At 44.0% G+C, this 25194-nt stretch overlaps 1 protein-coding gene and 13 non-coding genes across 14 annotated transcripts; all 14 read left to right on the top strand.

The window, feature by feature from the left end:
* Positions 1–42: 42 nt before the first annotated feature.
* trnay-gua (transfer RNA tyrosine (anticodon GUA)) lies at positions 43–130 on the top strand. The gene is given in 2 exon segments: positions 43–79; positions 95–130. It is a non-coding gene; the product is annotated as a tRNA-Tyr (tRNA).
* Positions 131–469: 339 nt separating this feature from the next.
* On the top strand, positions 470–542 carry trnar-acg (transfer RNA arginine (anticodon ACG)). Its single transcript has one exon. It is a non-coding gene; the product is annotated as a tRNA-Arg (tRNA).
* A 5328-nt stretch (positions 543–5870) lies between these two features.
* Positions 5871–9809, top strand: LOC128022736 (uncharacterized). The gene is made up of 4 exons (XM_052610538.1): positions 5871–6371; positions 6495–6704; positions 7033–8285; positions 8395–9809. The coding sequence occupies exons 1-4, from the start codon at positions 5912–5914 to the stop codon at positions 9520–9522; spliced, it is 3051 nt and encodes a 1016-aa protein (XP_052466498.1). The 5' UTR covers positions 5871–5911; the 3' UTR covers positions 9523–9809.
* A 2637-nt stretch (positions 9810–12446) lies between these two features.
* Positions 12447–12534, top strand: trnay-gua (transfer RNA tyrosine (anticodon GUA)). The gene is given in 2 exon segments: positions 12447–12483; positions 12499–12534. It is a non-coding gene; the product is annotated as a tRNA-Tyr (tRNA).
* A 339-nt stretch (positions 12535–12873) lies between these two features.
* trnar-acg (transfer RNA arginine (anticodon ACG)) lies at positions 12874–12946 on the top strand. Its single transcript has one exon. It is a non-coding gene; the product is annotated as a tRNA-Arg (tRNA).
* A 1216-nt stretch (positions 12947–14162) lies between these two features.
* On the top strand, positions 14163–14234 carry trnae-uuc (transfer RNA glutamic acid (anticodon UUC)). The gene has a single exon. It is a non-coding gene; the product is annotated as a tRNA-Glu (tRNA).
* A 203-nt stretch (positions 14235–14437) lies between these two features.
* On the top strand, positions 14438–14525 carry trnay-gua (transfer RNA tyrosine (anticodon GUA)). The gene is given in 2 exon segments: positions 14438–14474; positions 14490–14525. It is a non-coding gene; the product is annotated as a tRNA-Tyr (tRNA).
* A 371-nt stretch (positions 14526–14896) lies between these two features.
* trnar-acg (transfer RNA arginine (anticodon ACG)) lies at positions 14897–14969 on the top strand. Its single transcript has one exon. It is a non-coding gene; the product is annotated as a tRNA-Arg (tRNA).
* A 1334-nt stretch (positions 14970–16303) lies between these two features.
* trnay-gua (transfer RNA tyrosine (anticodon GUA)) lies at positions 16304–16391 on the top strand. Its single transcript is given in 2 exon segments — positions 16304–16340; positions 16356–16391. It is a non-coding gene; the product is annotated as a tRNA-Tyr (tRNA).
* Positions 16392–16762: 371 nt separating this feature from the next.
* trnar-acg (transfer RNA arginine (anticodon ACG)) lies at positions 16763–16835 on the top strand. The gene has a single exon. It is a non-coding gene; the product is annotated as a tRNA-Arg (tRNA).
* A 1492-nt stretch (positions 16836–18327) lies between these two features.
* Positions 18328–18415, top strand: trnay-gua (transfer RNA tyrosine (anticodon GUA)). The gene is given in 2 exon segments: positions 18328–18364; positions 18380–18415. It is a non-coding gene; the product is annotated as a tRNA-Tyr (tRNA).
* Positions 18416–18802: 387 nt separating this feature from the next.
* On the top strand, positions 18803–18875 carry trnar-acg (transfer RNA arginine (anticodon ACG)). Its single transcript has one exon. It is a non-coding gene; the product is annotated as a tRNA-Arg (tRNA).
* Positions 18876–19616: 741 nt separating this feature from the next.
* Positions 19617–19704, top strand: trnay-gua (transfer RNA tyrosine (anticodon GUA)). The gene is given in 2 exon segments: positions 19617–19653; positions 19669–19704. It is a non-coding gene; the product is annotated as a tRNA-Tyr (tRNA).
* Positions 19705–21987: 2283 nt separating this feature from the next.
* On the top strand, positions 21988–22060 carry trnar-acg (transfer RNA arginine (anticodon ACG)). Its single transcript has one exon. It is a non-coding gene; the product is annotated as a tRNA-Arg (tRNA).
* Positions 22061–25194: the final 3134 nt, after the last annotated feature.

Genomic DNA, 25194 nt, shown 5'->3' with positions numbered 1-25194 from the left:
TACAGAACCCTGATATGTCGAGGTTCTGACTAGCCCTTAGCCCCTTCGATAGCTCAGCTGGTAGAGCGGAGGACTGTAGGTTGGAGTGTTGGCCATCCTTAGGTCGCTGGTTCAACTCCGGCTCGAAGGAGGTGTTTTTTTCATGTTCCCACCAATGTTTTGGCTTGGAGCTGGCTTTCTCACAGCTGTCAGCAGAGCTTGAATTCGCAGTCCACAATTGGAAGGCAAAAGAGCTTTCCCTGACCGGGAATCGAACCCGGGCCGCGGCGGTGAGAGCGCCGAATCCTAACCACTAGACCACCAGGGATGGATGGTGGGCTGGAGGGCTCGTGGGCTGGTGGGCTGGTGGGCTGGAGGGCTGGTAGTCTGTTCTCCTGATAACAAGGTGAGAATGAGCAGACATCAATGCTTGCCACCGTCACATCGAAAACCAACAAGTCTGTAACAATCGGGGGTCTTTACTAATGGTGGGCCAGTGGCGCAATGGATAACGCGTCTGACTACGGATCAGAAGATTCTAGGTTCGACTCCTGGCTGGCTCGCTCTGTGCTTGTTTTTCTCCGGCTTATTTTGTTGTTGTGTTTTTTTTCTCCAAAGTCCAAAAGAAAAGGCAACTCTCTAGGCATTCTTCTATTTTTTCCAAAAAAAGGCACATTCTGCACACCCATTCCGATGTCTAGGGGAGACACGGACATGCTTTGGTATTGCCATTCGTCTCACAAAATGCAGGCTGGTGGGCCAGTTGATTCTAGAAAGAACAATTTCATCGCTACTCTGTAACCGCTTTACTACTTTGAAGGGTGCAATGCCATGTGGTTTTGATGTCACAGGCTTGCCATTTTGAAGCCTTATCACTAATTGCCACCTGGACATTGAGAATAATTTGTAATCTGCATTAAACTGAACGAGCGAATAATCAGCATATTAAAAATTGGTCTCACTTTCATTATTAACCTCACAACATGTCAGTTTTGTACCTTGACAGACCGACGATAGGCAGTTTTTCCTCTAGATAACGGTTGCCATGTGTGTTTTCAGATGCATGACACAAGTATTTTCACCTGGACAAGACCTTAATTACCAGTTCGAGGTATAAATTCAGCAATCACAGGATTCTGGCCAAAAAACTGAACCATGTGTGAGTCAACAAACATGTCCCTTGAATGCATGCAACACTATATATTTCAGTAAACCGTCCCTTCGGATGATTCTTGTATTGCCAAATTATTATCACATTGTTACAGTCACACACCAAAAGCAACAGGCCACTACAAGACCCTGCGCCCACACTGGCCACATTTATGGAAAGTGGCCCACAAGCTTGTGGCCAGTTAAAGCTGGCCAGTTCCCATATGGTCTAGCAGTTAGGATTCCTGGTTTTCTTGTACGCAGCCAGGGGTTGACTCCAGTTTTTCCTCTAGATAAAGGTTGCCGTGTGTGTTTTCAAATGGATGACACGAGTATTTTCACTTGGACAAGAGCTTAATTACCAGTTTGAGGAATCAATTCTGCAATCACAGGAATCTGCCCAAATACACTGAACCCCCGGGTTGAGTGAAAAAACAGATTCCCTGAATGCATACAACACTATATAATTCAGAAAACCGTCCTTTTGGATAATTCTTGTTTTGCCAAATTATTATCATATTGTTACAGTCACAGAACTAAAGCAACAGGCCACTACAAGGTCCTGCGCCCACGCTGACCACATGTATGGAAAGTGCCCCAGAAGCCCATGGCCAGTTTAAAGTGTCCAGATCCCATATGGTCTAGCGGTTAGGATTCCTGGTTTTTTTTTTTTTACTTTTTGGCCAGCAGTAGAGCTACAGAACCCTGATATGTCGAGGTTCTGACTAGCCCTTAGCCCCTTCGATGGCGGTACCTGACAACCACAAGTCTGTAAAATTAATCCAATAGTATGCCGACTTCTATCTTTTAAAAACCAATCACGTTATGACCTCTATCTTTTGAAAACCAATCACGTTACGACCTCTATCTTTTGAAAACCAATCACGTTACGACTTCTATCTTTTAAAAACCAATCACCTTACGACTTCTATCTTTTATAAATCAATCACGTTGCGATCTCTATTTTTCCGCGTCCAATGAAATGGCAAGGTCTATTTCTCATACACCAATCACGCACGTCCTCGCCAATTGCATGTAATCTCCGCTCAGGTAACGTTAAATTATTTACATTCCGCTCATGTATGTTATTTATATCTTGATATGAATGAAATGGTTTAGGATTTTTGTTCTTTAGGAATAGCAAGATTGGCCATGTAAATTAGCCTATGATTACCGCTTGATACTACGTAACGTCAACTGTCACTGATGTGTAAATACTATTACGACCGGAGCTAACGTAACTGTAAATATGTCGAATTTAACCGATTAACAAGTTTTCTCAATGAAAAAAAAAATGCTTTTTATTTAATTGTAATAAGGTTCCACAGCTTTTTCCAAATGCGGCATTTGAACACACAAAATAAATTTGGAAAATGTTAATGTTTTGTTTAACTTTTACACGTATGTTATATGTTTGTACATATGTTATGACCAGTCAAAAGAAGTGAATGGATAAGTTTATACATTCAGGTTCATGCCCTTATCACATGGACACAGTTGAAAGACCACAATATGTTTAATCTGAGTATTTGTTTTAGTCAAATTAATCCATAATGCTATATATTTATTTATTTATTTATACTCATAAACGTGTTGTATGAGCCTAGGTCATTGAGACATACAGCCATAATAGAAAGATCTATCACAACTTGTTAAGACTCTATGTAATTGTTCTTATACTTTTATTCTTGTTATAATCTTATTATATGTATTTTTTTATATTTGTACAAACATACACACATACATACAAACATATATATATATATATATATATATATATATATATATATATATATATATATATATATATATATATATATATATATATATATATATATATATATATATATATATATATATATATATATATAAATGTTATATAATTGTTTTGACATTATATATATGACTGAATTGTGCAATTGAAATGTTTCCTCTTGGCATGAATATAGCCCCTGCTGCTGACATGGCATTAAATAATAAATAAATAAATCACAACATGTTATATGTAAGATAATATGTGTATTATAATGAACTTATAATCTGCTATAATATGGCGGTCGTTCTGGACCAGGAACACAACTAGCTATCATGAAATGAACACAACAGGAGGGTAAATGCTACAGGCTACAATGGCAGTTAGTGTAACGTGTTATGTAGTGTTTCAGGCAACGACATGGCTTCAGCTAAGTCTCACAAAGGCATGAGTAATGCTGAATGGCTTGCGCGTCTGGAGATTTTTGCCCAAACAGGAGTTTGGCCATCTACACAGGGGAATAGACCTTCTCCCCGACAAAAACGATGGCATGAGATGTATCAGAAGGTAAGTTATGCAGCTAGATTCATGGGCAAACTAACAAACTTTTTTGACAATACATTGTGGTATTTTTATTTATGTGTATGGTTAAGTAATTACATGTAAATACAATGTTATATTGATATAATTATGATGACTTATTGCTGTTTTGAGATCCAGTGTCAGAGGTATAATTCATGTTCACAGATAGAAAAGTGCCCTCTGCAAATGAGGGGACAGACCACTCTTCTGAAGGAAGCTCAGACATGTATTTGTGGCTTTCACAAGGTAACTTCAATTAGCCTGGTTCAAGTTGCATAAATAGATAGATGTGTTTGCAACATCAATGTGTCTTTATATCTAAAATCACATTAGGAAGACTGTTTTGTACTTTATGCATGTGTCACAGGTTCATCCACCAGTCACAGGGGAAGCATCACAGAGCACCCCGGCCCAAAGCACACCCTCTGTCAGCGATGTGTCATGTCCTGCAAAGAGACCTAAACTGACATTGTCAATGGTAAGCAGACCACACTATTGCATGCATCACTGCAGATACTGAAACATCTCAACCTTTAACTATAGTGTTAGGGTTTTGTTATCACTAACCATGACAAATCTTTTTAGTTTGAAAAGTCAAGGTTTGGAGGCTCACATGTGGCAGCAGCAAAACCTAATTTGAGCACCCAGAGGAAAACCTCTCAGGTTAATATTAAAAGACATCAAGACTTTTATAATGTCATCATGACTTTATCACTATGTAATTTTAATGTATTAAAAACATGGCAATCCCCTTAATAAATTATTCATAATGTTTGACTCCACAGATGTTAGAGCACTCCAGTTCAGCTACAGTTTCATGTCCACCCTCTGATCCTCATCCTCCTCCATCCCCCAAACCTCATCAGCCCGTCATCCAGTCCTCCTCTTCCTTCTTCCTTCCTCCACCTCAGAGTTCACAACGCATCAAAAAAACAGCAACGCCATCAACTGTTTCTGAGAATACTGTTGTGAGGAGCCCAGTAAGATCTCATTCAAAATATATACATGTCTTCATCATTTAATGCTCTCTTAGCTTTTATTTAAACCAGTGTTTTTTATAATATCAGCAGGTCTCATCTCAGCCAGAAGATCTCCCCCTTCTGTGGCCACAGACAATGCCACAGCAAGACCAGAAGTGGGTGTCAGAAGCACTTTTTAGGGTTGGTGCAAAGGGAAAGCTGGAGCTGCGTGAAAACCTACAGTTGTGGTATCACCCCCCACCACCAGCCCTGTTGTACCACCAAGCTCCAACACCTGATAGGTTTTTTTCACAGCGTCTCTTGCTCTGGATGCCATATAAGCTGTGGAAGGTGCGGCTCCAGTGTACTAACCCTGCCTGTGCCAGGCAACAGCTGTGTGGTGGTGGACTGCACAGGAGGGTACGACAGGTGTTAGACATTGACAGATACTACAACCTGGTGACAGAGACCCTGATCTGCACCAGGTGTAGAACCAGCTATCTGTCCTGGAGTCAAGCTGTGCTGCAGCAGTTGGACCTGGCCCATCGATCTGAATTCAGGGTCATCCTCACACGCAAGTAATTATTTTGCAGTCATTTTCACTTATGTTCTACCCTTTCTGATAAATATTTCCTACAATAATTAGATACCTTATAATAAGATACTTAAATGAATGCTTTTTTCCAAGGTATGCCTGTGACATTCGGGTTCTTCGCTTGCTGCGTGAGAGGGGCATGGGGAATGGCCCAGTGAGGATCATCGGCCAGCTGAGAGAGAACCACAGTGAGGAGTGGTTGAAACGTGCGCTTCGGTACACATCAGAGTGTGTGGCCTTTTTTGATAATCGTGGCCTGCATCCGCTGCACTTCCAGGAGCCACCACCACTTGCTTCAGTACCCAGCTACAAATGGCTCCTCACTGTATATAGTCAGGACATTCTCAACAGGCTCGATCACATAAAGGCCAGCATAACATCCACGTATGGATCAATCTTAAAAATGGATTCAACTAAGAAGGTCAGATAAGCTGCTTAATTGACTGTACCCTTATCTATAATGTATTGTTAGACCAAGAGAGCTTTATTTTTTTCAGTGTAACTGATTTGGATGCATGTTGTATTATTTGCTATGCTTATTGTTTCTTTCAGATCACCAAGAAGTTGAGCGGGCCTGCGAAAGGCACAGCACAGTGGCTTACCTCAGTGGGCAATGAGATAGGTCAGGTGCTGATGAGTGTCCTGACTGCGAATGAAGGGGCTGGGTTAGACCTCATGGCTGCAGGGCTCATGGAGCGATACCGGAGTGCTGGTGTTGATCCTCCCACTATCATTTATGTGGACTGTGATTGTTGCAAGAAAGTGGGAGAGACTAAATTGAAGAGGCGGTTCAGCGGCTGGCCAGATGTCATCGTCCGCCTAGACATTTGGCATTTTATGCGAAGTCTGGCAGTAGGGTGCACCACTGACGCCCACCAGTTGTACCCTACTTTTATGGCAAGGCTGTCATCCTGTATTTTTGAGTGGGATGCAGGGGATCTCACTCTGCTGAGACAGGCCAAAAGGGAGCAACTCATCCAACAGGGCTGGCCTACTCTGTCGGAGGCAGAACTGGACCATCATTTAACTAAAGCTGAGCTGCTCCAGCACTGCAGGAGGAGAACACGGGGAGAAGAAACCACTTTCCGCCTCCTTGATATGCTCATCAGAGAGCTCATGGGTGGCAAGGGGAATGATGCTCTTGGTGTTCCTCTACTTGACAGTGTGAGAATGCAGCACATCTGGAATGTCCAGAGGCGGCACATCACCTGTATCCAAGACCCTCCAAATGTGCCGCTCTATACTGAAACTGGAACTACAAGCAAGGGTGGGGTGGTTCTAAAAACTTATCGTTGTGCCAGAGGCTCCACATCCCTGGAATCATTTCACTGCCACCTAAACAGATTTATTCCAGGTTTGTCATGTCAGAATATACCACATTTTGCCACTAATTCCTGTTTATCAAGATATTTGCAGATTAAATTTTATGTTTTGCATTTTCTCAAAGCAATATTTGGCTTTCTATTTCTTTTTCTAGGGAACAGCGCAAACAGCCTGAACTTCCAGATTTATCTCCTGGAAGGTTTATTACGCTGGAATCAGGACCGGGCTGAAGCTGCTGTTGCAGATGGAGGTTCAACTCTGCGCTCTTACACAGGGGAGCTGGTTTACTCTGTCAATGAGAACTACAATAAGTTGTATGGCAGGAAATTGGTCCCTAGCTTCACTCCACCTGCAGTATACACAGGTAAAAATATTTTGATAAATGCAGCTCATGATGTAGCATGTTTTTGGTAAAATTACAAGTGCTTTTGGACAATAATAATGTAATTTTGACATATCAGAGAAAAATTATACTACCAGAATATTTATACATTATTCTGTGTTCTAGGTTTCAGGGCAGAAAATAAAATACATAGTAGAATATAGAGTAATCCTGTCTTTTTATGATACCCTCTGAATTAGATATATATTGTTCATACAGAAGTGGACAACAAAATATTTACTGCATTTCTAAATAAACCTTTCTGCATAATTTCCATTAAAAATGTTTCCTGTTACAAATATTTCCTCAGGGGAGCTCATTGGAGTACAGTACTTGTTGAGGCAGAATAGTCAGCCCCTGGAGGACATGTGCCCTACCTCTGATAGGACCTCTCAATTGCTGGAGGAGATAGATGTGGAGGAGCAAGTGGAAAAGGATGAGGGTTTCATTGATTTCTTTGGAGAGGAAGCCACAGTGGCAAATCTTGTGGCATCAGATGACTTAGTCCTTTCAGGTCCACCAGTTCTACCAGCTGCACCAGTTCCCAGTGTCCAGGCTCCTACAGCTGCACCACTGCCCAGTGTCAAAATTCCACCACTGCCCATTGTCCAGACTCCACCACTGCCCAGTGTCCAGACTCCACCATTGCCCAGTGTCCAGACTCCACCACTGCCCAGTGTCCAGACTCCACCACTGCCCAGTGTCCAGACTCCACCATTGCCCAGTGTCCAGACTCCACCACTGCCCAGTGTCCAGACTCCACCACTGCCCAGTGTCCAGACTCCACCACTGCCCAGTGTCCAGGCTCCACCACTGCTCAGAGTCCGGGCTCCTTCAACTGCACCAGTGCCCAGTGTAGCTGCATCACTGCTCAGTGTCCAGGCTCCACCATTGTTCAGAGTCCGGGCTCCTTCAGCTGCACCAGTGCCCAGTGTCCAGGCTCCACCACTGCTCAGAGTCCGGGCTCCTTCAGCTGCACCAGTGCCCAGTGTAGCTGCACCACTGCCCAGTGTCCAGACTCCACCACTGCCCAGTGTCCAGGCTCCACCACTGCTCAGAGTCCGGGCTCCTTCAGCTGCACCAGTGCCCAGTGTAGCTGCACCACTGCCCAGTGTCCAGACTCCACCACTGCCCAGTGTCCAGACTCCACCACTGCCCAGTGTCCAGGCTCCACCACTGCTCAGAGTCCGGGCTCCTTCAGCTGCACCAGTGCCCAGTGTAGCTGCACCACTGCCCAGTGTCCAGACTCCACCACTGCCCAGTGTCCAGGCTCCACCACTGCTCAGAGTCCGGGCTCCTTCAGCTGCACCAGTGCCCAGTGTAGCTGCACCACTGCCCAGTGTCCAGACTCCACCACTGCCCAGTGTCCAGGCTCCACCACTGCTCAGAGTCCGGGCTCCTTCAGCTGCACCAGTGCCCAGTGTAGCTGCACCACTGCCCAGTGTCCAGACTCCACCACTGCCCAGTGTCCAGGCTCCACCACTGCTCAGAGTCCGGGCTCCTTCAGCTGCACCAGTACCCAGTGTCCAGGATCCTTTAGATACACCAGTGCCCTCAGCAATGGTAAAATTTCCTTTTCTATACGAATTGTCACTCATTTAGTTATCTGCCATTAAGCAGTAAACTTACTTAACAGCATGTAAATACCTAACCAACAGTTATATATTTCCAGGCTGTTGACGAACACTGCATTCCTGGAATGGACCGGGTGGATGCGTTGGCAGAGTGTCTGGTGGAGCTGCGCACACAGACAAGCCTCACACTTACCAACCAACAAGTTGCGACCATTGTGGGTCTGTGGCAGAACCTGGACAAATTTGATAAAGACAGGGTGGTGTATGCTGCTCGTCATCAAGACAGGCTACTTACAGGACGTTTTAGGTCCCCAAAAAAGAAAGCTGTCTTCACTCCTGGTGTCGACAGCACAAAAAGGTGTGTTTTGGGTTCTAGCGGCTCTCCAGCACAGTGGCCTAATTGCTGTCGCCTTGTTGAAATGATTTTCATAAGGTTATGTAACATCCACCGAAGCCCCAAGAAACAGCGGACAGAATGTCTGTCTAGATGGGATCTCATTCTTCGTGATTACAGAAAAATTCGGCAGCTAATCCTGAGCAATGGAACGGTGATGAGTGACACAACCCTTCAGCTAGTTGAGGTAAATCAGAGGACCCTTACGACATGGCACAATAACCGTTTAAAGGGTCAGGAGGTCTCCTTGCTGTTGCAAGGGCTGGACCTTCCAGAGGCACGTCCAGTGGCTTTGGATGTTTTGCCTCCAGCACGAGTACAGCCTGTTGTGCCTCCACAATATAGCCACCAGTTGCATACCTACCAGATGCCACCAGACACAGCTGGACAGGCAAAGACAAAGTTTAGAAAGATTGCGCCCTCAGCTACCTGTACATCTGCCACAGCAACTTCAATCTGGCCATCAGCCGTACACCCTCAGCGTTCAGCCACGTCCAGCCAGCTAAGGACAATTTGTCCCAGGCCGACAGCACCACACCCATTGGTTCCTGACACACCCACTGCCCCTGTTGTGTCTCAGATGTTTCTGGTGCCCTGCCCAGCCCCATTTTCCACCATTAACCCTGGAGCAATTTCCTCTGAGCCACCTGCAAATGACACAGCCACTCCAACCAAACGATCGTACAATCGCACTGTAAAAGCAAATTCGTGCAGAAAGTGTGGCCAATTTCGTACTCAAGAAACTGGCCATAGCCAGTACAAAGGCAAAATATATTGCCCTAATAAAGAAACAATTACAAAGGAGCAGTGGTTACAGATTATGAGAAGATAACTCATTTATTTATGTGTGATACATTCATTTTGTTCTCTTGGTTGGATCTGTTCTGTTTTTTATCTTCCAGCCATATTTAATGTTAAAGAGTTATACTGTGCACTTTTTTTTATCTTGTATTATTATTATTATTATTATTATTATTATAAACATGTGGGTATGTATGTGAATACACTATAATACATATGGAAATATATATACATATTAAATAAAGTTAAACTATTATTATTATTATTATAGAAAGGTTTATGTGTAGAGGAAGCAGTATAAAGTAAAATACCAAAATGTGTAGATTTTGATGTATATATTTATATATTTTTTTGTACTTATTTTATATAGCGTGTGCACTTAAAATTCTTAATTTTATATTGAATTTAGTACTTTTCCTACATTTTTTTAAATATGTATATAGTTAATAAATATATTTCTCTTTGACTGGTGTGTTGTATTTATTTGTTTTATTGAATGTAATGACATTCAGTTTACAGTTAAATTCAGTGTCACGTGTAGCTTTGCAGTAAGTAATATGATACAATAAAGTGTGAATGCCGTAATAAGGAGGTTATTTTGTCCCTACTGCCACAGGAAATGATTGCCTTAATAAATGCACTTTGACTAATGATAATGAGAATAAAATAAAAATCAATCTTAGAAACGAAAGAATTATTAAATCAAAAACATTACTGTCAAAATCAATCTTAGAAATGAAACAATAATTAAATTCAAATACATTACTTTTAAAATCAAACTTGGACACGAAACAATCGATTTACGATTTTTAACAAATACACGCATAACTTTATGTGACAGCGTGGATTCGAACCTACGATTTCCTGAATTTCTCGCGCTTCTCTTCCTCTCTCTCCCCTCTTCCCCCCCTTCTTATACAGACAATTGTTCCCCAGCTTTGGCGGAGCTGGTAGAGCGGAGGACTGTAGGTTGGAGTGTTGGCCATCCTTAGGTCGCTGGTTCAACTCCGGCTCGAAGGAGGTGTTTTTTTCATGTTCCCACCAATGTTTTGGCTTGGAGCTGGCTTTCTCACAGCTGTCAGCAGAGCTTGAATTCGCAGTCCACAATTGGAAGGCAAAAGAGCTTTCCCTGACCGGGAATCGAACCCGGGCCGCGGCGGTGAGAGCGCCGAATCCTAACCACTAGACCACCAGGGATGGATGGTGGGCTGGAGGGCTCGTGGGCTGGTGGGCAGGAGGGCTGGAGGGCTCGTGGGCTGGTGGGCTGGTGGGCTGCAGGGCTGGTAGTCTGTTCTCCTGATAACAAGGTGAGAATGAGCAGACATCAATGCTTGCCACCGTCACATCGAAAACCAACAAGTCTGTAACAATCGGGGGTCTTTACTAATGGTGGGCCAGTGGCGCAATGGATAACGCGTCTGACTACGGATCAGAAGATTCTAGGTTCGACTCCTGGCTGGCTTGCTCTGTGCTTGTTTTTCTCCGGCTTATTTTGTTGTTGTGTTTTTTTTCTCCAAAGTCCAAAAGAAAAGGCAACTCTCTAGGCATTCTTCTATTTTTTCCAAAAAAAGGCACATTCTGCACACCCATTCCGATGTCTAGGGGAGACACGGACATGCTTTGGTATTGCCATTCATCTCACAAAATGCTGGCTGGTGGGCCAGTTGATTCTAGAATGAACAATTTCATCGCTACTCTGTAGCCGCTTTACTACTTTGAAGGGTGCAATGCCATGTGGTTTTGATGTCACAGGCTTGCCATTTTGAAGCCTTATCACTAATTGCCGCCTGGACATTGAGAATAATTTGTAATCTGCATTAAACTGAACGAGCGAATAATCAGCATATTAAAAATTGGTCTCACTTTCATTATTAACCTCACAACATGTCAGTTTTGTACCTTGACAGACCGACGATAGGCAGTTTTTCCTCTAGATAACGGTTGCCATGTGTGTTTTCAGATGCATGACACAAGTATTTTCACCTGGACAAGACCTTAATTACCAGTTCGAGGTATAAATTCAGCAATCACAGGATTCTGGCCAAAAAACTGAACCATGTGTGAGTCAACAAACATGTCCCTTGAATGCATGCAACACTATATATTTCAGTAAACCGTCCCTTCGGATGATTCTTGTATTGCCAAATTATTATCACATTGTTACAGTCACACACCAAAAGCAACAGGCCACTACAAAACCCTGCGCCCACACTGGCCACATTTATGGAAAGTGGCCCACAAGCTTGTGGCCAGTTAAAGCTGGCCAGTTCCCATATGGTCTAGCAGTTAGGATTCCTGGTTTTCTCGTACGCAGCCAGGGGTTGACTCCAGTTTTTCCTCTAGATAAAGGTTGCCGTGTGTGTTTTCAAATGGATGACACGAGTATTTTCACTTGGACAAGAGCTTAATTACCAGTTTGAGGAATCAATTCTGCAATCACAGGAATCTGCCCAAATACACTGAACCCCCGGGTTGAGTGAAAAAACAGATTCCCTGAATGCATACAACACTATATAATTCAGAAAACCGTCCTTTTGGATAATTCTTGTTTTGCCAAATTATTATCACATTGTTACAGTCACAGAACTAAAGCAACAGGCCACTACAAGGTCCTGCGCCCACGCTGACCACATGTATGGAAAGTGCGCCAGAAGCCCATGGCCAGTTTAAAGTGTCCAAATCCCATATGGTCTAGCGGTTAGGATTCCTGGTTTTCACCCAGGCGGCCTGGGTTCAACTCCCGGTATGGGAATGCATGCTCCTTTTTGCTTCCCTCCTCAAAAATCCAGCAAATCTTCCTGCACCAGAAGTGACTTTTTGGCCAGCAGTAGAGCTACAGAACCCTGATATGTCGAGGTCCTGATCCAGCAAATCTTCCTGCACCAGAAGTGACTTTTTGGCCAGCAGTAGAGCTACAGAACCCTGATATGTCGAGGTTCTGACTAGCCCTTAGCCCCTTCGATAGCTCAGCTGGTAGAGCGGAGGACTGTAGGTTGGAGTGTTGGCCATCCTTAGGTCGCTGGTTCAACTCCGGCTCGAAGGAGGTGTTTTTTTCATGTTCCCACCAATGTTTTGGCTTGGAGCTGGCTTTCTCACAGCTGTCAGCAGAGCTTGAATTCGCAGTCCACAATTGGAAGGCAAAAGAGCTTTCCCTGACCGGGAATCGAACCCGGGCCGCGGCGGTGAGAGCGCCGAATCCTAACCACTAGACCACCAGGGATGGATGGTGGGCTGGAGGGCTCGTGGGCTGGTGGGCTGGTGGGCTGGAGGGCTGGTAGTCTGTTCTCCTGATAACAAGGTGAGAATGAGCAGACATCAATGCTTGCCACCGTCACATCGAAAACCAACAAGTCTGTAACAATCGGGGGTCTTTACTAATGGTGGGCCAGTGGCGCAATGGATAACGCGTCTGACTACGGATCAGAAGATTCTAGGTTCGACTCCTGGCTGGCTCGCTCTGTGCTTGTTTTTCTCCGGCTTATTTTGTTGTTGTGTTTTTTTTCTCCAAAGTCCAAAAGAAAAGGCAACTCTCTAGGCATTCTTCTATTTTTTCCAAAAAAAGGCACATTCTGCACACCCATTCCGATGTCTAGGGGAGACACGGACATGCTTTGGTATTGCCATTCGTCTCACAAAATGCAGGCTGGTGGGCCAGTTGATTCTAGAAAGAACAATTTCATCGCTACTCTGTAACCGCTTTACTACTTTGAAGGGTGCAATGCCATGTGGTTTTGATGTCACAGGCTTGCCATTTTGAAGCCTTATCACTAATTGCCACCTGGACATTGAGAATAATTTGTAATCTGCATTAAACTGAACGAGCGAATAATCAGCATATTAAAAATTGGTCTCACTTTCATTATTAACCTCACAACATGTCAGTTTTGTACCTTGACAGACCGACGATAGGCAGTTTTTCCTCTAGATAACGGTTGCCATGTGTGTTTTCAGATGCATGACACAAGTATTTTCACCTGGACAAGACCTTAATTACCAGTTCGAGGTATAAATTCAGCAATCACAGGATTCTGGCCAAAAAACTGAACCATGTGTGAGTCAACAAACATGTCCCTTGAATGCATGCAACACTATATATTTCAGTAAACCGTCCCTTCGGATGATTCTTGTATTGCCAAATTATTATCACATTGTTACAGTCACACACCAAAAGCAACAGGCCACTACAAGACCCTGCGCCCACACTGGCCACATTTATGGAAAGTGGCCCACAAGCTTGTGGCCAGTTAAAGCTGGCCAGTTCCCATATGGTCTAGCAGTTAGGATTCCTGGTTTTCTTGTACGCAGCCAGGGGTTGACTCCAGTTTTTCCTCTAGATAAAGGTTGCCGTGTGTGTTTTCAAATGGATGACACGAGTATTTTCACTTGGACAAGAGCTTAATTACCAGTTTGAGGAATCAATTCTGCAATCACAGGAATCTGCCCAAATACACTGAACCCCCGGGTTGAGTGAAAAAACAGATTCCCTGAATGCATACAACACTATATAATTCAGAAAACCGTCCTTTTGGATAATTCTTGTTTTGCCAAATTATTATCACATTGTTACAGTCACAGAACTAAAGCAACAGGCCACTACAAGGTCCTGCGCCCACGCTGACCACATGTATGGAAAGTGCGCCAGAAGCCCATGGCCAGTTTAAAGTGTCCAAATCCCATATGGTCTAGCGGTTAGGATTCCTGGTTTTCACCCAGGCGGCCCGGGTTCAACTCCCGGTATGGGAATGCATGCTCCTTTTTGCTTCCCTCCTCAAAAATCCAGCAAATCTTCCTGCACCAGAAGTGACTTTTTGGCCAGCAGTAGAGCTACAGAACCCTGATATGTCGAGGTTCTGATCCAGCAAATCTTCCTGCACCAGAAGTGACTTTTTGGCCAGCAGTAGAGCTACAGAACCCTGATATGTCGAGGTTCTGACTAGCCCTTAGCCCCTTCGATAGCTCAGCTGGTAGAGCGGAGGACTGTAGGTTGGAGTGTTGGCAATCCTTAGGTCGCTGGTTCAACTCCGGCTCGAAGGAGGTGTTTTTTTCATGTTCCCACCAATGTTTTGGCTTGGAGCTGGCTTTCTCACAGCTGTCAGCAGAGCTTGAATTCGCAGTCTACAATTGGAAGGCAAAAGAGCTTTCCCTGACCGGGAATCGAACCCGGGCCGCGGCGGTGAGAGCGCCGAATCCTAACCACTAGACCACCAGGGATGGATGGTGGCCTGGAGGGCTCGTGGGCTGGTGGGCAGGAGGGCTGGAGGGCTCGTGGGCTGGTGGGCTGGTGGGCTGGAGGGCTGGTAGTCTGTTCTCCTGATAACAAGGTGAGAATGAGCAGACATCAATGCTTGCCACCGTCACATCGAAAACCAACAAGTCTGTAACAATCGGGGGTCTTTACTATTGGTGGGCCAGTGGCGCAATGGATAACGCGTCTGACTACGGATCAGAAGATTCTAGGTTCGACTCCTGGCTGGCTCGCTCTGTGCTTGTTTTTCTCCGGCTTATTTTGTTGTTGTGTTTTTTTTCTCCAAAGTCCAAAAGAAAAGGCAACTCTCTAGGCATTCTTCTATTTTTTCCAAAAAAAGGCACATTCTGCACACCCATTCCGATGTCTAGGGGAGACACGGACATGCTTTGGTATTGCCATTCGTCTCACAAAATGCAGGCTGGTGGGCCAGTTGATTCTAGAAAGAACAATTTCATCGCTACTCTGTAACCGCTTTACTACTTTGAAGGGTGCAATGCCATGTGGTTTTGATGTCACAGGCTTGCCATTTTGAAGCCTTATCACTAATTGCCACCTGGACATTGAGAATAATTTGTAATCTGCATTAAACTGAACGAGCGAATAATCAGCAATTTTGCGGATTAAAAATTGGTCTCACTTTCATTATTAACCTCACAACATGTCAGTTTTGTACCTTGACAGACCGACGATAGGCAGTTTTTCCTCTAGATAACGGTTGCCATGTGTGTTTTCAGATGCATGACACAAGTATTTTCACCTGGACAATACCTTAATTACCAGTTCGAGGTATAAATTCAGCAATCACAGGATTCTGGCCAAAAAACTGAACCATGTGCGAGTCAACAAACATGTCCCTTGAATGCATGCAACACTATATATTTCAGTAAACCGTCCCTTCGGATGATTCTTGTATTGCCAAATTATTATCACATTGTTACAGTCACACACCAAAAGCAACAGGCCACTACAAAACCCTGCGCCCACACTGGCCACATTTATGGAAAGTGGCCCACAAGCTTGTGGCCAGTTAAAGCTGGCCAGTTCCCATATGGTCTAGCAGTTAGGATTCCTGGTTTTCTTGTACGCAGCCAGGGGTTGACTCCAGTTTTTCCTCTAGATAAAGGTTGCCGTGTGTGTTTTCAAATGGATGACACGAGTATTTTCACTTGGACAAGAGCTTAATTACCAGTTTGAGGAATCAATTCTGCAATCACAGGAATCTGCCCAAATACACTGAACCCCCGGGTTGAGTGAAAAAACAGATTCCCTGAATGCATACAACACTATATAATTCAGAAAACCGTCCTTTTGGATAATTCTTGTTTTGCCAAATTATTATCACATTGTTACAGTCACAGAACTAAAGCAACAGGCCACTACTAGGTCCTGCGCCCACGCTGACCACATGTATGGAAAGTGCGCCAGAAGCCCATGGCCAGTTTAAAGTGTCCAGATCCCATATGGTCTAGCGGTTAGGATTCCTGGTTTTTTTTTTTTTTGACTTTTTGGCCAGCAGTAGAGCTACAGAACCCTGATATGTCGAGGTTCTGACTAGCCCTTAGACCCTTCGATAGCTCAGCTGGTAGAGCGGAGGACTGTAGGTTGGAGTGTTGGCCATCCTTAGGTCGCTGGTTCAACTCCGGCTCGAAGGAGGTGTTTTTTTCATGTTCCCACCAATGTTTTGGCTTGGAGCTGGCTTTCTCACAGCTGTCAGCAGAGCTTGAATTCGCAGTCCACAATTGGAAGGCAAAAGAGCTTTCCCTGACCGGGAATCGAACCCGGGCCGCGGCGGTGAGAGCGCCGAATCCTAACCACTAGACCACCAGGGATGGATGGTGGGCTGGAGGGCTGGTGGGCTGGTGGGCAGGAGGGCTGGAGGGCTCCTGGGCTGGTGGGCTGGTGGGCTGGAGGGCTGGTAGTCTGTTCTCCTGATAACAAGGTGAGAATGAGCAGACATCAATGCTTGCCACCGTCACATCGAAAACCAACAAGTCTGTAACAATCGGGGGTCTTTACTAATGGTGGGCCAGTGGCGCAATGGATAACGCGTCTGACTACGGATCAGAAGATTCTAGGTTCGACTCCTGGCTGGCTCGCTCTGTGCTTGTTTTTCTCCGGCTTATTTTGTTGTTGTGTTTTTTTTCTCCAAAGTCCAAAAGAAAAGGCAACTCTCTAGGCATTCTTCTATTTTTTCCAAAAAAAGGCACATTCTGCACACCCATTCCGATGTCTAGGGGAGACACGGACATGCTTTGGTATTGCCATTCATCTCACAAAATGCTGGCTGGTGGGCCAGTTGATTCTAGAATGAACAATTTCATCGCTACTCTGTAACCGCTTTACTACTTTGAAGGGTGCAATGCCATGTGGTTTTGATGTCACAGGCTTGCCATTTTGAAGCCTTATCACTAATTGCCACCTGGACATTGAGAATAATTTGTAATCTGCATTAAACTGAACGAGCGAATAATCAGCATATTAAAAATTGGTCTCACTTTCATTATTAACCTCACAACATGTCAGTTTTGTACCTTGACAGACCGACGATAGGCAGTTTTTCCTCTAGATAACGGTTGCCATGTGTGTTTTCAGATGCATGACACAAGTATTTTCACCTGGACAAGACCTTAATTACCAGTTCGAGGTATAAATTCAGCAATCACAGGATTCTGGCCAAAAAAACTGAACCATGTGTGAGTCAACAAACATGTCCCTTGAATGCATGCAACACTATATATTTCAGTAAACCGTCCCTTCGGATGATTCTTGTATTGCCAAATTATTATCACATTGTTACAGTCACACACCAAAAGCAACAGGCCACTACAAAACCCTGCGCCCACACTGGCCACATTTATGGAAAGTGGCCCACAAGCTTGTGGCCAGTTAAAGCTGGCCAGTTCCCATATGGTCTAGCAGTTAGGATTCCTGGTTTTCTCGTACGCAGCCAGGGGTTGACTCCAGTTTTTCCTCTAGATAAAGGTTGCCGTGTGTGTTTTCAAATGGATGACACGAGTATTTTCACTTGGACAAGAGCTTAATTACCAGTTTGAGGAATCAATTCTGCAATCACAGGAATCTGCCCAAATACACTGAACCCCCGGGTTGAGTGAAAAAACAGATTCCCTGAATGCATACAACACTATATAATTCAGAAAACCGTCATTTTGGATAATTCTTGTTTTGCCAAATTATTATCACATTGTTACAGTCACAGAACTAAAGCAACAGGCCACTACAAGGTCCTGCACCCACGCTGACCACATGTATGGAAAGTGCGCCAGAAGCCCATGGCCAGTTTAAAGTGTCCAAATCCCATATGGTCTAGCGGTTAGGATTCCTGGTTTTCACCCAGGCGGCCCGGCTTCAACTCCCGGTATGGGAATGCATGCTCCTTTTTGCTTCCCTCCTCAAAAATCCAGCAAATCTTCCTGCACCAGAAGTGACTTTTTGGCCAGCAGTAGAGCTACAGAACCCTGATATGTCGAGGTTCTGATCCAGCAAATCTTCCTGCACCAGAAGTGACTTTTTGGCCAGCAGTAGAGCTACAGAACCCTGATATGTCGAGGTTCTGACTAGCCCTTAGCCCCTTCGATAGCTCAGCTGGTAGAGCGGAGGACTGTAGGTTGGAGTGTTGGCCATCCTTAGGTCGCTGGTTCAACTCCGGCTCGAAGGAGGTGTTTTTTTCATGTTCCCACCAATGTTTTGGCTTGGAGATTGCTTTCTCACAGCTGTCAGCAGAGCTTGAATTCGCAGTCCACAATTGGAAGGCAAAAGAGCTTTCCCTGACCGGGAATCGAACCCGGGCCGCGGCGGCGAGAGCGCCGAATCCTAACCACTAGACCACCAGGGAGGGATGGTGGGCTGGAGGGCTCGTGGGCTGGAGGGCTCGTGGGCTGGTGGGCAGGAGGGCTGGAGGGCTCGTGGGCTGGTGGGCTGGTGGGCTGGAGGGCTGGTAGTCTGTTCTCCTGATAACAAGGTGAGAATGAGCAGACATCAATGCTTGCCACCGTCACATCGAAAACCAACAAGTCTGTAACAATCGGGTTTCCTTACCAATGGTGGGCCAGTGGCGCAATGGATAACGCGTCTGACTACGGATCAGAAGATTCTAGGTTCGACTCCTGGCTGGCTCGCTCTGTGCTTGTTTTTCTCCGGCTTATTTTGTTGTTGTGTTTTTTTTCTCCAAAGTCCAAAACAAAAGGCAACTCTCTAGGCATTCTTCTATTTTTTCCAAAAAAAGGCACATTCTGCACACCCATTCCGATGTCTAGGGGAGACACGGACATGCTTTGGTATTGCCATTCGTCTCACAAAATGCAGGCTGGTGGGCCAGTTGATTCTAGAATGAACAATTTCATCGCTACTCTGTAACCGCTTTACTACTTTGAAGGGTGCAATGCCATGTGGTTTTGATGTCACAGGCTTGCCATTTTGAAGCCTTATCACTAATTGCCACCTGGACATGACACAAGTATTTTCACCTGGACAAGACCTTAATTACCAGTTCGAGGTATAAATTCAGCAATCACAGGATTCTGGCCAAAAAACTGAACCTTGTGTGAGTCAACAAACATGTCCCTTGAATGCATGCAACACTATATATTTCAGTAAACCGTCCCTTCGGATGATTCTTGTATTGCCAAATTATTATCACATTGTTACAGTCACACACCAAAAGCAACATGCCACTACAAAACCCTGCGCCCACACTGGCCACATTTATGGAAAGTGGCCCACAAGCTTGTGGCCAGTTAAAGCTGGCCAGTTCCCATATGGTCTAGCAGTTAGGATTCCTGGTTTTTTTTTTTTTACTTTTTGGCCAGCAGTAGAGCTACAGAACCCTGATATGTCGAGGTTCTGACTAGCCCTTAGCCCCTTCGATAGCTCAGCTGGTAGAGCGGAGGACTGTAGGTTGGAGTGTTGGCCATCCTTAGGTCGCTGGTTCAACTCCGGCTCGAAGGAGGTGTTTTTTTCATGTTCCCACCAATGTTTTGGCTTGGAGCTGGCTTTCTCACAGCTGTCAGCAGAGCTTGAATTCGCAGTCCACAATTGGAAGGCAAAAGAGCTTTCCCTGACCGGGAATCGAACCCGGGCCGCGGCGGTGAGAGCGCCGAATCCTAACCACTAGACCACCAGGGATGGATGGTGGGCTGGAGGGCTCGTGGGCTGGTGGGCAGGAGAGCTGGAGGGCTCGTGGGCTGGTGGGCTGGTGGGCTGGTGGGCTGGAGGGCTGGTAGTCTGTTCTCCTGATAACAAGGTGAGAATGAGCAGACATCAATGCTTGCCACCGTCACATCGAAAACCAACAAGTCTGTAACAATCGGGGGTCTTTACTAATGGTGGGCCAGTGGCGCAATGGATAACGCGTCTGACTACGGATCAGAAGATTCTAGGTTCGACTCCTGGCTGGCTTGCTCTGTGCTTGTTTTTCTCCGGCTTATTTTGTTGTTGTGTTTTTTTTCTCCAAAGTCCAAAAGAAAAGGCAACTCTCTAGGCATTCTTCTATTTTTTCCAAAAAAAGGCACATTCTGCACACCCATTCCGATGTCTAGGGGAGACACGGACATGCTTTGGTATTGCCATTCATCTCACAAAATGCTGGCTGGTGGGCCAGTTGATTCTAGAATGAACAATTTCATCGCTACTCTGTAACCGCTTTACTACTTTGAAGGGTGCAATGCCATGTGGTTTTGATGTCACAGGCTTGCCATTTTGAAGCCTTATCACTAATTGCCGCCTGGACATTGAGAATAATTTGTAATCTGCATTAAACTGAACGAGCGAATAATCAGCATATTAAAAATTGGTCTCACTTTCATTATTAACCTCACAACATGTCAGTTTTGTACCTTGACAGACCGACGATAGGCAGTTTTTCCTCTAGATAACGGTTGCCATGTGTGTTTTCAGATGCATGACACAAGTATTTTCACCTGGACAAGACCTTAATTACCAGTTCGAGGTATAAATTCAGCAATCACAGGATTCTGGCCAAAAAACTGAACCATGTGTGAGTCAACAAACATGTCCCTTGAATGCATGCAACACTATATATTTCAGTAAACCGTCCCTTCGGATGATTCTTGTATTGCCAAATTATTATCACATTGTTACAGTCACACACCAAAAGCAACAGGCCACTACAAAACCCTGCGCCCACACTGGCCACATTTATGGAAAGTGGCCCACAAGCTTGTGGCCAGTTAAAGCTGGCCAGTTCCCATATGGTCTAGCAGTTAGGATTCCTGGTTTTCTCGTACGCAGCCAGGGGTTGACTCCAGTTTTTCCTCTAGATAAAGGTTGCCGTGTGTGTTTTCAAATGGATGACACGAGTATTTTCACTTGGACAAGAGCTTAATTACCAGTTTGAGGAATCAATTCTGCAATCACAGAAATCTGCCCAAATACACTGAACCCCCGGGTTGAGTGAAAAAACAGATTCCCTGAATGCATACAACACTATATAATTCAGAAAACCGTCCTTTTGGATAATTCTTGTTTTGCCAAATTATCATCACATTGTTACAGTCACAGAACTAAAGCAACAGGCCACTACAAGGTCCTGCGCCCACGCTGACCACATGTATGGAAAGTGCGCCAGAAGCCCATGGCCAGTTTAAAGTGTCCAAATCCCATATGGTCTAGCGGTTAGGATTCCTGGTTTTCACCCAGGCGGCCCGGGTTCAACTCCCAGTATGGGAATGCATGCTCCTTTTTGCTTCCCTCCTCAAAAATCCAGCAAATCTTCCTGCACCAGAAGTGACTTTTTGGCCAGCAGTAGAGCTACAGAACCCTGATATGTCGAGGTTCTGACTAGCCCTTAGCCCCTTCGATAGCTCAGCTGGTAGAGCGGAGGACTGTAGGTTGGAGTGTTGGCCATCCTTAGGTCGCTGGTTCAACTCCGGCTCGAATGAGGTGTTTTTTTCATGTTCCCACCAATGTTTTGGCTTGGAGCTGGCTTTCTCACAGCTGTCAGCAGAGCTTGAATTCGCAGTCCACAATTGGAAGGCAAAAGAGCTTTCCCTGACCGGGAATCGAACCCTGGCCGCGGCGGTGAGACCGCCGAATCCTAACCACTAGACCACCAGGGAGGGATGGTGGGCTGCTGGGCTGGTGGGCTGGTGGGCTGGAGGGCTGGTAGTCTGTTCTCCTGATAACAAGGTGAGAATGAGCAGACATCAATGCTTGCCACCGTCACATCGAAAACCAACAAGTCTGTAACAATCGGGGGTCTTTACTAATGGTGGGCCAGTGGCGCAATGGATAACGCGTCTGACTACGGATCAGAAGATTCTAGGTTCGACTCCTGGCTGGCTCGCTCTGTGCTTGTTTTTCTCCGGCTTATTTTGTTGTTGTGTTTTTTTTCTCCAAAGTCCAAAAGAAAAGGCAACTCTCTAGGCATTCTTCTATTTTTTCCAAAAAAAGGCACATTCTGCACACCCATTCCGATGTCTAGGGGAGACACGGACATGCTTTGGTATTGCCATTCGTCTCACAAAATGCAGGCTGGTGGGCCAGTTGATTCTAGAAAGAACAATTTCATCGCTACTCTGTAACCGCTTTACTACTTTGAAGGGTGCAATGCCATGTGGTTTTGATGTCACAGGCTTGCCATTTTGAAGCCTTATCACTAATTGCCACCTGGACATTGAGAATAATTTGTAATCTGCATTAAACTGAACGAGCGAATAATCAGCATATTAAAAATTGGTCTCACTTTCATTATTAACCTCACAACATGTCAGTTTTGTACCTTGACAGACCGACGATAGGCAGTTTTTCCTCTAGATAACGGTTGCCATGTGTGTTTTCAGATGCATGACACAAGTATTTTCACCTGGACAAGACCTTAATTACCAGTTCGAGGTATAAATTCAGCAATCACAGGATTCTGGCCAAAAAACTGAACCATGTGTGAGTCAACAAACATGTCCCTTGAATGCATGCAACACTATATATTTCAGTAAACCGTCCCTTCGGATGATTCTTGTATTGCCAAATTATTATCACATTGTTACAGTCACACACCAAAAGCAACAGGCCACTACAAGACCCTGCGCCCACACTGGCCACATTTATGGAAAGTGGCCCACAAGCTTGTGGCCAGTTAAAGCTGGCCAGTTCCCATATGGTCTAGCAGTTAGGATTCCTGGTTTTCTTGTACGCAGCCAGGGGTTGACTCCAGTTTTTCCTCTAGATAAAGGTTGCCGTGTGTGTTTTCAAATGGATGACACGAGTATTTTCACTTGGACAAGAGCTTAATTACCAGTTTGAGGAATCAATTCTGCAATCACAGGAATCTGCCCAAATACACTGAACCCCCGGGTTGAGTGAAAAAACAGATTCCCTGAATGCATACAACACTATATAATTCAGAAAACCGTCCTTTTGGATAATTCTTGTTTTGCCAAATTATTATCATATTGTTACAGTCACAGAACTAAAGCAACAGGCCACTACAAGGTCCTGCGCCCACGCTGACCACATGTATGGAAAGTGCCCCAGAAGCCCATGGCCAGTTTAAAGTGTCCAGATCCCATATGGTCTAGCGGTTAGGATTCCTGGTTTTTTTTTTTTTACTTTTTGGCCAGCAGTAGAGCTACAGAACCCTGATATGTCGAGGTTCTGACTAGCCCTTAGCCCCTTCGATGGCGGTACCTGACAACCACAAGTCTGTAAAATTAATCCAATAGTATGCCGACTTCTATCTTTTAAAAACCAATCACGTTATGACCTCTATCTTTTGAAAACCAATCACGTTACGACCTCTATCTTTTGAAAACCAATCACGTTACGACTTCTATCTTTTAAAAACCAATCACCTTACGACTTCTATCTTTTATAAATCAATCACGTTGCGATCTCTATTTTTCCGCGTCCAATGAAATGGCAAGGTCTATTTCTCATACACCAATCACGCACGTCCTCGCCAATTGCATGTAATCTCCGCTCAGGTAACGTTAAATTATTTACATTCCGCTCATGTATGTTATTTATATCTTGATATGAATGAAATGGTTTAGGATTTTTGTTCTTTAGGAATAGCAAGATTGGCCATGTAAATTAGCCTATGATTACCGCTTGATACTACGTAACGTCAACTGTCACTGATGTGTAAATACTATTACGACCGGAGCTAACGTAACTGTAAATATGTCGAATTTAACCGATTAACAAGTTTTCTCAATGAAAAAAAAAATGCTTTTTATTTAATTGTAATAAGGTTCCACAGCTTTTTCCAAATGCGGCATTTGAACACACAAAATAAATTTGGAAAATGTTAATGTTTTGTTTAACTTTTACACGTATGTTATATGTTTGTACATATGTTATGACCAGTCAAAAGAAGTGAATGGATAAGTTTATACATTCAGGTTCATGCCCTTATCACATGGACACAGTTGAAAGACCACAATATGTTTAATCTGAGTATTTGTTTTAGTCAAATTAATCCATAATGCTATATATTTATTTATTTATTTATACTCATAAACGTGTTGTATGAGCCTAGGTCATTGAGACATACAGCCATAATAGAAAGATCTATCACAACTTGTTAAGACTCTATGTAATTGTTCTTATACTTTTATTCTTGTTATAATCTTATTATATGTATTTTTTTATATTTGTACAAACATACACACATACATACAAACATATATATATATATATATATATATATATATATATATATATATATATATATATATATATATATATATATATATATATATATATATATATATATATATATATATATATATATATATATATATATATATATATATATATATATATATATATAAATGTTATATAATTGTTTTGACATTATATATATGACTGAATTGTGCAATTGAAATGTTTCCTCTTGGCATGAATATAGCCCCTGCTGCTGACATGGCATTAAATAATAAATAAATAAATCACAACATGTTATATGTAAGATAATATGTGTATTATAATGAACTTATAATCTGCTATAATATGGCGGTCGTTCTGGACCAGGAACACAACTAGCTATCATGAAATGAACACAACAGGAGGGTAAATGCTACAGGCTACAATGGCAGTTAGTGTAACGTGTTATGTAGTGTTTCAGGCAACGACATGGCTTCAGCTAAGTCTCACAAAGGCATGAGTAATGCTGAATGGCTTGCGCGTCTGGAGATTTTTGCCCAAACAGGAGTTTGGCCATCTACACAGGGGAATAGACCTTCTCCCCGACAAAAACGATGGCATGAGATGTATCAGAAGGTAAGTTATGCAGCTAGATTCATGGGCAAACTAACAAACTTTTTTGACAATACATTGTGGTATTTTTATTTATGTGTATGGTTAAGTAATTACATGTAAATACAATGTTATATTGATATAATTATGATGACTTATTGCTGTTTTGAGATCCAGTGTCAGAGGTATAATTCATGTTCACAGATAGAAAAGTGCCCTCTG

This window comes from Carassius gibelio, chromosome A11, assembly GCF_023724105.1.
Source record: "Carassius gibelio isolate Cgi1373 ecotype wild population from Czech Republic chromosome A11, carGib1.2-hapl.c, whole genome shotgun sequence".
Classification (NCBI taxonomy): domain Eukaryota; kingdom Metazoa; phylum Chordata; class Actinopteri; order Cypriniformes; family Cyprinidae; genus Carassius; species Carassius gibelio.
This window is presented reverse-complemented; position numbering and strand designations above follow the sequence as displayed.

Coding starts and splice junctions, on each gene's coding strand:
- LOC128022736 (XM_052610538.1), top strand. CDS start 5,912: ATGGCAAGGCTGTCATCCTGTATTTTTGAGTGGGATGCAGGGGATCTC. Junction 6,372..6,494: donor CCTAAACAGATTTATTCCAG/GTTTGTCATGTC, acceptor TTCTTTTTCTAG/GGAACAGCGCAAACAGCCTG. Junction 8,286..8,394: donor CACCAGTGCCCTCAGCAATG/GTAAAATTTCCT, acceptor ATATATTTCCAG/GCTGTTGACGAACACTGCAT.